Here is a 12,364-nt window from a genome sequence, read left to right on the forward strand (position 1 = left end):
CATTTTGTCAGGAGAGTGTCATCTGGCTTTTCAGTCAGCACTGTAATTTGAGAGAGAGTGTAAGAAGAGGAATTTGAAAAATACGTTAGTATGCCTTAGCACCACTTCTAAGGAAATTAAGAAATGCTTATGAACCAGCTTTATGCATAAACAGACTGTGGGCTAAAGGAAACTGTACTGTGTATCTTACAGTATCAGAAGTATTTATTACAACATGACTGGAGGCTCAAAGCAATGTAATTGCTTTGTAGCACATAGAAATTCTATTTCTCTGTAAAGCATGCTGCTTCAATTAAGTATTCCTTTCATGTATTCATTCAATATTCATTTTGGCTGTTACTGCTATACTACTCATAGGAAATATATAGAGTTAGAGGAACTAATGCTAAAAAAAAGAAAGGTTTGGAGAAAGAACTGTTTTAAAACTTGAATAATGCTTTGAGAATTAGCTTAACTTTATTATAAACCTAAAGGAGAAGATTTCATTACGGGTTATGACCAAAATACAAAGCCAGATAGTTCTGCACTGTGAGCTATCAGCCTTTGATGTTTGTGCAAATGCTAGCGTATGCTTCAGATTATCACGTTGCACAACTACTGAGAGCTGGAGGCTCTCAATAGCTTTGGTGTAGATGGTGATTTTCATGGTGTTATGCCTCTGTACGTTCAAATTACTTTGGGAAGAAATGTGGTATGGAGAGTGTGAGCCCTCCTGCAGTTTATTTAAAAAATTGAATCTGCAGCCAGAGCAACAAAACAAATACAAGGACTTTTTTTTTGTTTTTTCATGTATTGAATTAGTAGATTTTCAGACCTGGCAGTCTCAGGAATGAAGAACTAGCAATATATTAAATAAAAGAGAAAATTATTGAAACTATTCTGTTTCTTTATGTGTTTTTATACTATAAAAATATATACTATTTACTCTCTCAATATTTATCGTAGATAAAAAAAATTCTATATCAATTATAATTATTGTCACAATGTTAAGGAGGGAAAAGCACAAAGCAAAAAAAAAAAAAAACTTTTACCAAGTGAAACACGGTGTTAAAACTACCATGAATTATGGCACAGGTGGCCAATGCCAGTCCTGGGAAAGCATGTTAAACTCAAAATTTTTTTCTAATCAGGTGCACAACCTTGTCTTAGTGACAACAGTTTCCTAATGTAAAAATGGAGTAGTTGCTGAAGGAAAATAAGTAAAATTTGCTTCCAGCAATTCCTGAAGGTATAATATGAAAATTCTCACTTAGGGAAGCGCTGAGTAAGTGTGATGCTTTTGGTAATTTTTATGTCAGAATATAAACTGATATGGTTAACTGGTATGGTTACTTTTATGCTTATTTGTTGTGTTACATTGATGACTTTAAGAGAAAGTTCAAAACAAAATTATGGTATGTTATTCACCATACCATAGATAGCATCGAGGACATGTGTGTGTATGTATTTTTCCAAAAGATATTAAGGGCGGGGGGGAGGGCCGACACTTGAAAAATGACTTAATAATTATGTGCAAAACTGCACAGCTAGAAATTAATCTAAATGTCTGATTTTATATACCTTCAAGTTTGGCTTTATCCAAGTGTTTGAAAGTGGGCCCTGGGAAGCTGGGTGAACTCTGTCCAATTTATAGGTTAGATTCATCTACATCACAGTTTTTTCTTCTAATATTAGTTTTTATATTCCTTTTCTAACTTGAGAAATGCAAACAACTTCTGATTCTGAAAGTATTTAAGCTGCAGTGCGGCTAACACTCTTGCTCACTATCAGGAAAAGAAATTTGACCTAGATGTGAAATTGTTTGTAGGCATATTTAATTCTCCATTATCTTCCAAATCCTGTTATGTTTTGCTATGTTGAGACTCCTTTCTTTCTCTGTCTTTCTTCCGTATCCTGAATCTGTTTTCTCTGATAAAGATACTGTCTTGTCTGTTCTTTTCAACCTCTGAAAGAGAGCTAAGAAAGACAGAAGCATTACAGAGCGGCGGCAGCCAAGGTGATCCACGGTCCCCCCGTAGGGGAGCACGTGCGGGAGCGAGTTGCGTCGGAAACAGGGCACCCGGCAATTGCTGCAGCACCCACAGGGTTCCCCAACGAGTGGGAAAGATGCAAGATTATAGGGTTTATCTATCAATGATCATCCTCTTCTGGCTTGGCATTGCTGATAGTATGAATTATGGAATCTGTGTCTCCCAGTGCTACCAGCTTGTCATGTTGGCCACGTATCAGATTCCATATAAAAAAAGCTATCACAAATTCATCTGGCATTAAGGCACTTTGCTATTTTCCGTCTTCCTAACGTAGTAGACAATGTGTCTGTATTACTGACACCCAGTGCCTGTTTAGCCTTTCCTCAATTAGCTAATGCATGCGATAAAAATAGTCCGTTGCAACAGCAGTTGCTTTTCCTTTGTCCTTAACTGTGTAAAGCAACTATAGATAATATGAGCATACGACAGCAACTTAGACCCGCGCTTATTGCATTTTCACTTAACAAAGTGGATCTGCGAGTGATTTTGGCTGCGGCGTTGGGCCTGTTTTACTCTCTGTGAGCGGCTGTTCGTTCTGCTGCTGGCCTGGCTCCGCTCTGGGAGTGCAGTTTGCGTTCAGCATCGTCTCCCGCGCCCGCCGAAGGCTTTCTGACCTGTGTCTTTCCGACCTCTCCCGAGATTTGCTGCTCATTCTGGTGTTGTATCTTGTAATGCTTGTGCCCTTCTGGCTGTCAGTCCCATTTCACCAGGTTAACCTCCTTGGCCCTCATCACAGCTTCCTCTTACTATAAAGAAATTTGAGGTCTGCGGTCTTATTGGAGGCTAGATTCCATCTGAGCTTAAGGAAAGTAGATTTCTGCTAATCAGTTTCCCAGTGGTCTCTTCAAAGGCAGTCCTCAAAATACTCAAAACTAAGCTGCTCATTGTCTTGTGCAGCCCAAGCTGCACAAACTGTTAATTTTTTAATTAACAGTTTTAAAAACTGTTTAATTTTATTAAACTATTTAATGCATTAAACTGTTAATGCTACTTACAGACACCAAACCAGTGACACAAAATGTGTCAAAACCATTTCCCAAAATTCAGATGAAATCAGTGGAGAAACTCTCATTCATTAAAAATGGGAATAATTTCTTGCCCTATGCTTTAAGATATGCTTGTTATCAGATGTTTGGGGTTTTTGTCTGGGGGTGTTTGGGGTCTTGTTTTGTTTTGTTTTTGTGTGTATTTCTAAGGGAAGAAAAGTCGAAGGGATTTTCAGATAGCCTTATTTGCCCAAGGATCGACGTTCAAAAGAAGTTGTTTCTCTTTCAGATAGTGAGAATTTTAATACCTGAAACAATGTATTAATGTGTAAGATAAGATACTAAATACTATGATAGCTTGCTTTGTTCTCACTGTGATCACTCTCTGAAATTTCAGAATAAATTTACAGTAATGGTTAATTCAATTACTTTCCTGTTCCCAACAAAAATAAAAGTTAATCCTCCAGAAGCTTAGAGAGAATCTTAATATTGTATTTTGCAGTAATCTCTTCTGAAGACAAAGAATTACAAATGACATTTCAAACTCACTATGACTTCAGCGACGATTTCCAACACTATAAGAAGCTGACTTCCTATTTATTTCTTTAATTACTGTTTGTAATACATTTGGAAACCCTTCAGTCTTTTGAGGGAGTTTGCTACAGGAGAAAGTCTGAATAGATCCACTGCAAAGCTGTAGCTCACCTTAGGGCCCTGTCGTGGTCATATAAAGCATGCATTAGAGTGAAAAATTAAGCTGTTGTAGAACTTACAGCTTCATGTGCTAGCTGGATTATTTTGTACTGAAACTTAAAAATTGTATATAAAATTGCATTTTTCCCTTAGTGTATAAAGAACTGAATCAACTTAGATATAGGTGAGGGGGAGGATCGGATACATCATCAATATTAGCTGTGTGTCTGTACATGATCCTAGAGGTGCTGAGTAGTTTGCTTAGAGGTTCATATAAATGTGGTTGGTTAGTACTCACCAGCAATGCTTTTATAATATTGTATGCTGCTTCACAGCAAAAGCAGAATAGTGCTGTGTTTAGTAAGTGAGCCTGTTTGTGCACCTCAAGGTTCCTCCGCACTGAAAATCGAGTTCTGAAAACAACCCTCTTGTAATCTGTTGGAGGAGCTTATTTGATGCCCAATTATCACACTCATGTACAGACCTTTTCTTATAATTTTTTCATATTTACATTGCTGAAGGCAGGATTTCATGCATTGAGGCTGAAATTTTTAATATTTGCATTAGTATAAACGTGGTAATGAATGGGATTGACAGTGCTTAGCTGTCAAGCAAAATTTTTAGAAATAATGCACTTTCTTGGATAATTGATGATTTCAAGTTTGGTAGAATCCCAAAGCAGCAATTCTTCATCTGCAGTATGGTAGTAAAGATCTGACCTGTAAAGAGGGGTTGCTTAATGGGACGTACATGTTATACACAAGATGCAGTGACGTGATAAGACAGGAGTTTGCAGTTTGCAAGATGAATGACTTAGCTTTATGTTCAGTCACAATTATGTTAGTATCTCTGCTTTCGTTGGTGGTTTTCTGCCATTTTATTCTTTTAAAGTTGGTAGTTATTTTCAAATAGAGTTTTGACGGAATTTTCTGGGGAAATGGTATATCTTAAGTCAATATAAATACCCTAAAAATTTAAATACAACAATGAATCTGTTACTTGTGGAAGGCTGGTTAGAAATAAAGTAGGGTAATCTTGCTGAAATGGGAACTGAAATGTATTTAATATATGTTTATTTCCCTGAGTATCTAGCTAAACCTTGGAAACCCTAATTCAAACTTAATCTGCAAAAAACAGCAGAGGGGTTTCCATGTGCTGAATGGGTCTCTGCCAGCTGGCGTTGCTCTCTGGTATTAATGCTTAGGATTTTAGAACCACAAACAAACTGTTCAGCTGCAGCGTGCCTCAGCTGAGTGTCTGCTCCATGAAACAGCAGCGAGGAGCACAGAGACTAAGTGCAGAGCCCAGCATCAATCTGGTCCCCAAACTGCTACTGCAATTAATGTTGGATGAACAGCTGATACTTCTGGTGAAGGCAATGAGAGTTTGAAAGTCCATGGGAATCAGTAATAGGCTACAGCTTCATATTCCTTCCAATCATTAAATGAGAAAGTGTTTTAAATAATTTATAACTGTCATGATTCCTTTAACCTTCTATCACTATTCCTTTAATAACCTGCTTTGGAAGCAGCAGAGGCTCAGCCCTGCAAATCCTGCAACTTTGCTGACACAAATAGTCTTGTTACGGTCACAGGGTCATGCAGATGAAAAGGAGTGTATGATCTGGCCCCAGGTCTTTCTTGGAACCTTAGCACTTCGCAGTCAGAAAAACTGTCTTCTGGATGACAACTGCTTGACAAAGTTTGCATTTGTTTAATGCAGGTAGACATTTTTTCTTCGGGAAATTGTTATAGTTGTTTTGCCGAACTGCTTGATCTTTTCTTCTCTCATAGTAGGTAGATGCAAAATGCGTAAACAAAGCTTTCCAGGTTAGACTGGTATGAGGGGGTATTAAAAACAGAAAAATACCCAGAGCATAATGCTGTCTTTTCACAACTAACAAAGATTCAGTTCTTTACCCTCTGATCTGTGCATTTTGTGCATTGAATCTGGTGAATATAATATTTTTTAGAAACAGCAAAAGCAACCGTATCATCATTCAGGGGTTGTTGTTACTGTTATTATGATAACGTGGAGTGCCTATCATGGACCTTTTAGATTTAAAAAAGAAATAATTTATGTTCTTTCTTGAGTTACCGGTGCTGGGAAGTCTCTGTCTCCCACAACATATTCCAGACAAGTCATTTCACTGGTTGTGTGGAACAAACCCTCCTTTACCCTGCTTTTATTTTTTATTGTGGTTATAATAGAGGAAAGAGCAGAAGTGGCCTACCATGACCTGAAATGACCCCTATTTTCAGCACGCATTATGATGTTGCTCTCGTTACTTAACACGATATAGAAGGAAGAGAAAGTGGTAATAGTTGGCATCAGCGTATAAAGCATAGTACAGTAGAAAAACTAAACAAAAGCTAAAGCAATCAAGGAAAGGGTTTTCATGCAGGTGAGAGATAAGATTAGATAAGTGCCTTGGAGGGAAGGACTTTGTATCCCATCTTGCTGGTCAAAACCACGTGATGACTGTGACTTCTCCATTCTCAAGTGTGATTAATCTTTCTTCATGCTCTTGAAGTTAAATATTTAATTTGTCTAGCAGAAGAAATGAAATGTACCTGTAATCATAAAAATAAGAGGTGATTAATAATCCCATACTAATTCCTTTGTGGAGTTTCTCTAAGGCTGATATTTTTAGAGGAGCAGGAAACACATAACCGGTTCTGTGAGCTTTGCACCAGGGTAGAAGAACAAGTACAACGTCATCGTCTCGTCTTGTTTTCCAGGTCCGTGGGGGCGATGCATGGGAGACGAGTGCGGCCCGGGTGGCATCCAGACGCGAGCGGTGTGGTGTGCCCACGTGGAGGGCTGGACGACCCTGCCCACGAACTGCAAGCAGGTGGAGAGGCCGGACAACCAGCAGCACTGCTTCCGCGTGTGCGACTGGCACAAGGAGCTCTACGACTGGCAGCTGGGCGGCTGGAATCAGTGCCGGCCCGTCCTGGCGAGGGGCCATGAGAAACCCGCCGAGTGCCTCAAAGGCGAGGAAGGCATCCAGGTGCGGGACGTAACCTGCATTCAGAAAGTCAACGGCGTCCCTGCTGAGGATGTCATATGTGAGTACTTTGAGCCCAAGCCTCGGCAGGAGCAGGCGTGCCTCATCCCCTGCCGGCAGGACTGCATCGTGGCCGAATTCGCCCCGTGGTCAGAGTGCTCCAAGACCTGCGGCAGTGGGCTGCAGCACCGAACCCGCCACGTCGTGGCTCCTCCGCAGTTCGGTGGCTCTGCTTGTCCCAACCTGACTGAATTTCAGATCTGCCAGTCTAGCCCTTGTGCTATGGAGGAGAGCATGTACAACCTAAACGTGGGACCCTGGAGTGCCTGCTCAGTGCCCCATTCGCGGCAGATAAGGCAAGCGAGGAAGAGAGGGAAGAACAAAGACAAGGAAAAGGACAGAGAAAAAGCAGTACGGGATCCTGAGGCTCGTGAGTTAATTAAGAAGAAGAGGAATAGAAACAGGCAAAACAGACAGGAGAACAAATATTGGGACATACAAATTGGGTATCAAACCAGGCAGGTTACATGTACCCACAGAAATGGGAAAACCGCTGCTTTGAGGTAATCACTGTTTATTTTTACACATCTTTATTTGTCTCCATTTAATTTTAAGTAAAGCATGCATAATTGCACAATGGTATTATTTTGCACAGGCCTTGATCTCAGTGTAGCACATGCACTATTTCCAATTTGGACACCTGTCCTCGTGAGGCATGCAAGCTGTGCTGGTGATCCAAGTATCACACAAACATGTACTATTAAACTATACTAACGCCATAGCCTTTGTTTGTCTGTGTAGTTTTCCCTCAAAAGCTGGATGTTATTTATCAAATGTCTCTTCTCTTTCTGTGGGTTTAGGCAGGTCTTTACTCCATAGCAAGTCACACATGTTTGGAACAGGTGATTCCTCCCTTACTGCTTTTAAGGCTTCGGGCACAAGGATTAACAGGAGGTTGAGATGGGTTTGGCAGACAGTAGGCGTAGAAAACAGAAAGAAAGATGCTGCATGAGAACACAGCCACTATTCTTTCCAATACCGTCTGTTTAGAAATAGAAAAGCATGAAATATTGTTTGTTCTTTTTGCTTCCTGTGGCAAAATTTGTCAAAAGAAGACTGAATCCTCTGTGTTTCTTCCATGTACCTTCGTTCATGTTTCTTTCTCTTTTGCACCTTTTTGCTGTTTCTTCTGATATTGAATGCTTCCTTCCCATGTTTTCTTTTACATATATATACATTTTTTAAGGGTTTAGGCAATCACAAATGTTTACTTAACTCTTTCCATAGGCTTCTGAGTACGTTTCTGTCATCATATTATTTTCCACTTGGCAGTTCTACCTGGCATTCTCTTGCTAGCTCATTTTTTTCCTTCCTGTCCCCTAGAATATTTTGCTCCAGTTTGAAACCTTTTGATTTCTCCTTCACCTTTTCCTGTCTGTGATGTGATTCAGCTTCCTTCCCTCTAGAACAGTATATGGTTAACCAATTTAACTTCAACTGTGAAATGAATGAGATATCTTGCTGAATCAGGTTGACACCCACTGCTGCTGGATTAACATTGAAGAACTTTTTGCCAGGATATATTACTCTGGAGTTTTTGTTCTACCAATTAAAAATTCTATCAGAGAACTATAATTGATTCGAACATACCTGTGAGAAAGCATATATTATAGTTTTTCAAGTATAGTAAACAAGTCTTTTGACTATATTTAAACTTAGAAGTTCAAGTAAATAATTAAAAAATTTCATTTCTCCATGCCTGAATATCAATGTCTAACTACAGGACCCATCTCCCCAAACACAGTAAGTCCGGATATTACTTATAAATGACTTCTTATCTACAATCTGCTTATACCCCAAAGTGAAGAGTGCTTCATTTTCCTAACCTATAAACAGAGCAGGGACAAAACTGAACAAGCAGGGAAAAAAAGGATGGGGAGCAACTAATTAAGCGGCAGTTCTTTTCAAGCTGAACATGTCAAGCTGTTGTGCCAAAGGCTAGTGTCATATAGGGATACATAGACAGGAGTTATAGCATAAAGAATCCATACATTCTTCCAGGCAACTCATCACTGGTTGTGGGTCATCGGGGACATAGTGGCTTTGGGCACAAGAAAGGCGGTGAACCAGTCAGAGAGGATCCAGCAGTAAAACAGGAGAATGATGAGGTGTCCCTGGCTGAAGGAAAACCTGAAGGAATTGGGTTGTTTAGCTGATAGGAGGGGCATCTAAGAAAAGAGGTGGAATGTCTTTAGGTATATAAAAATCTGGCACAAGGAAGAACTGTTGTCCATATATTATGGAAATATAGAAAGAGCAATGGGGGACTTAATTGCAGGAGTGCTCAGTCAGGTTAGATTTTATGGTGAAGCTCTGGAAAAGACTGCTTGGGGAGTTTGTGAAGCTTCCATCTTTGAGAGCTCTTGCATGCTTCATCTGGAAATGCATCTGCTGGGAATGATGGAGATACAGTAACCCTTTGTTACCTTGGGTAACACGAAGGGGGGCTGACTGCATAGCTTTCTGATGTCCCTTCTAGCTCCGGTTTTCTGCAGTTTAAAGTCTTGACCCTTACTTGGTTATGTGTCCACAGAAGGACTCTCAAGATCAGCTTGCTAGGCAGACCCAAGTTTTGGCCGCAGCTCTGTCTCTTTTCCTGTTCCAGCCTCTCATCACGCAGCCTGCCACGTGCACCAGGCCACGAACATCATTAGCCCTCAAGTAGATGGAGCAGCTTATTAAACATACCAGTAGTAGGTGGCAACCAGCTGATCTGTTTGAAAATCCCTGCATTTTTGAAAGGTTAACCATATCATTCAGAATTACTGCATTAAAAAAAAAAAGTGGGGGATAAAAAGAGAAACATTCATAGACTGAATGAGGCTCTGATAAATGGTGAAATAAAGATATAAGTATAGCTGGCAATCAATACCATACTTTTCTCATTATCTTTATACTCACTCTTGAATTCTCTCAGATCAGTAACACTATCTTAATTTCAGTGATCTTAGCATACTACACCATATATATGCATTTTAGGCTACAGAATAGTTGCTCAAGGGAAATGGATGAAACCCTGTGGCCTGAGGCAGTGAAACAATAGATAATACAATGTAGGAGCCATTCTTCACAGGACAGAGAATGGCACAAATGATGTAATGGATATTTTCATGTCTAATGAATATACTTTTATGTTGCAAATGCACAAAGGATTTCTAAAATAATAGTATCCCCATAAAGCTCAATATAGAATCTTTTTTTCCAATTGCATTGCTTCTTGTGAAAACAAGAAACTGAGATTTTATGACTCATGTGAGAAATTCTAGCAATGATACCTTGGCTTTTACAGACCTATGTATCTGTCATCTGTATATCCATCTGTTTTCTTTATGCTGCACCCTTCACTTTGTGGACAAATGCCTTATTCTATGATTGCCGTTCCAGAATATCAAGCAATAGAATTATTTTTTCTACCCAGGTTGTCAATGCAGCCTGGTCAAATGATTTTATAATCTCCATCATATAGTAACTGTGTTACTAAATAATACAGACAGACAAGGTGACTGGAAACCTGCCATGCTCGTGTGAAATGCTCTTCAGCTTGAATAGCCCATTTTCTGTGAGTTTTGACTTTAGCAATCAGAAGCAATCAGCCCCCTGGTGCATGAGTGAAAGAAGAAGAGAAACCCTCAGGCGAGTAATATTTTTGCACAGGTAGCAAAATTGGTATGGTATGAAAAGGGTTAAAAATAACAAGTTTCAGAGGGGTGCTCCAGAGAAAATGATTCTGTAAAGCTGTCAGCGAAACTTCAAAAAGGCAAATTCTCTAGACACATCAGCACACCAAGCATGGTAAAGAGAAGTGGAACAAGAAAATCAAAGTGTAATTTATATACTTTATTGCCGAGTGAACAATACATAGTCTCCTGTGAAGGATGAATATTGGATTTTGTATTGCTCATTCTGCAATAATGTACATGTTACATGGTCTGTATTTTCATTCTGTTTCCTTTAGACTGACATTCTGGTGCACTGAAAATATTTTAAAAAATAGAAATAAAGTTATAAATTCTGTTGGAGAAGAGAGAATTTGGTAATTAAAGTGGACCTTAAAGTGACTAATCTGGGTAGCTAACAAAACCTGGCCAGCGTTACTGTTAGCACAGAGGACAATAAAGATCCTATCAAGTGTTTTCTTTCTGGCGCAAGTGGAATTTGCCAGAGATCACACAGACAACTGTTGGATCAAAACCTGTAAATGTGGAAAAACATAATACTCAGGTACTGATTCATTTGGAGTTGCAAATCTCTTTCATCATGCTGCGCTATTACAAGTTGAGATGGTTGTGCCTTATGTTAAGCTTATCATTTTCTGTTACAATATGTACTCTGTTTCTGGTAGCTTCTACTTTGCCAAAATTTTACCATTCAGTCTCAGTTGTCTTCCTGAGCAGACTTTTGGGGGAAAGTTTAGTAAAAATATTTTGACCGTATTTGGAAAGTCTAGGAAAAAATATTTTGTTTTAGCACTCTTTAATTCATACAACCATTTACTGAGATGCTTTGTTAAGATCCTGCTGGAATGGGAAGTCAATTTGAAATCTGGAAGGATTTTGGCAGGTTATGGTCACAGGCATGCAAGTATTTGTAACTGTAAGAACATGCATCTCTCCAGAACTTGGAACAAAGCAAGAGATTCTTACTGGGCTTGCATGTTTTGGCACTTCTGCAGAAATTTTGAAATTCAGTGACAAAAGTTCCCCTTTAGCTGTTGGTCTACACACTTGGTGACAGGCTATGACTGCTGAAAGTCAGTTGGCTCAAATGGCTGCAAACAGGACTATATTTAAAGCAGTTCTGCAGTTATAACTAGCTAATGAGAAAAAATATATGTTCCCAGAAGCTTCTGCACTATTTCTTCGCTCACTTTCCATCATCTCGGTGTGGACCTTACTTAAGCTGGGACCAAAAAGCCCCTGCCTGGGGTGGGAGAAAAATGGAAGAGTGAAAGTAAGAAACGGTCCCTGCCAGCCCTTTGGCTGCACTCCTCAGAATTGGTTAATATTTCCTCAGCAGCACCTTTGTGGTAGAGACTTGTTTGTCTGAATGTTTGTGAATTTGTCTTAATGAAGTTGAATGTTGTTGATGACTCAAAACTGAGAACTGAAGAAGCCACAGTAAAATTTTATTTATATACAGGTCTTTATTTCATTAATGAGAAATCACATTGTGCAAGAACAATAACGGAGCATAATGATGGCAAAGAGGAACATCCAATCAAAATGTAAGAAATACCGGTCAGTTCCTCGGCAACTTGCTTGTCATTCGCTCCTTGCTTAGAGATAGCCTTACAAAGAGTCTGTCTCCTTCTCTGAGCTGCTCCATAGCAGAGCAGGCAGGAAGGGTGATGTGTGCGACGTCAACGGTGGCTGCTGCAGAGCAGCTTCAGGGAGATGGGCTGAGGGAAGCTGAGGACATAGCAATGTGGAGAGGCCAGCTTATACACATGAAGGAGTGTAAGTGAGCTTTGGCTTGTCTCACTGAGGACCTGACACGAACATGCTCACCTTTTCTATATTACTGGAAATATATACTGGAAACTGCACCTTTGTAGCTGTTTTGGTAGAGGAAGCCCTCAAGTTCAC

At 39.6% G+C, this 12,364-nt stretch overlaps 1 protein-coding gene across 1 annotated transcript in view; it reads left to right on the plus strand.

Annotated features, from left to right (window-relative positions):
- Positions 1-12,364, plus strand: part of THSD7A (thrombospondin type 1 domain containing 7A) — a 284,135-nt gene that overhangs the window by 152,665 nt on the left and 119,106 nt on the right. The window contains exon 5 of the mRNA XM_064506365.1: positions 6,451-7,282. Within this exon, the coding sequence (XP_064362435.1) occupies positions 6,451-7,282 (832 nt within the window). The remainder of the gene's footprint in view (positions 1-6,450; positions 7,283-12,364) is intronic.

The sequence above is a fragment of the Dromaius novaehollandiae genome, chromosome 2 (assembly GCF_036370855.1).
Source record: "Dromaius novaehollandiae isolate bDroNov1 chromosome 2, bDroNov1.hap1, whole genome shotgun sequence".
NCBI lineage: Eukaryota > Metazoa > Chordata > Aves > Casuariiformes > Dromaiidae > Dromaius > Dromaius novaehollandiae.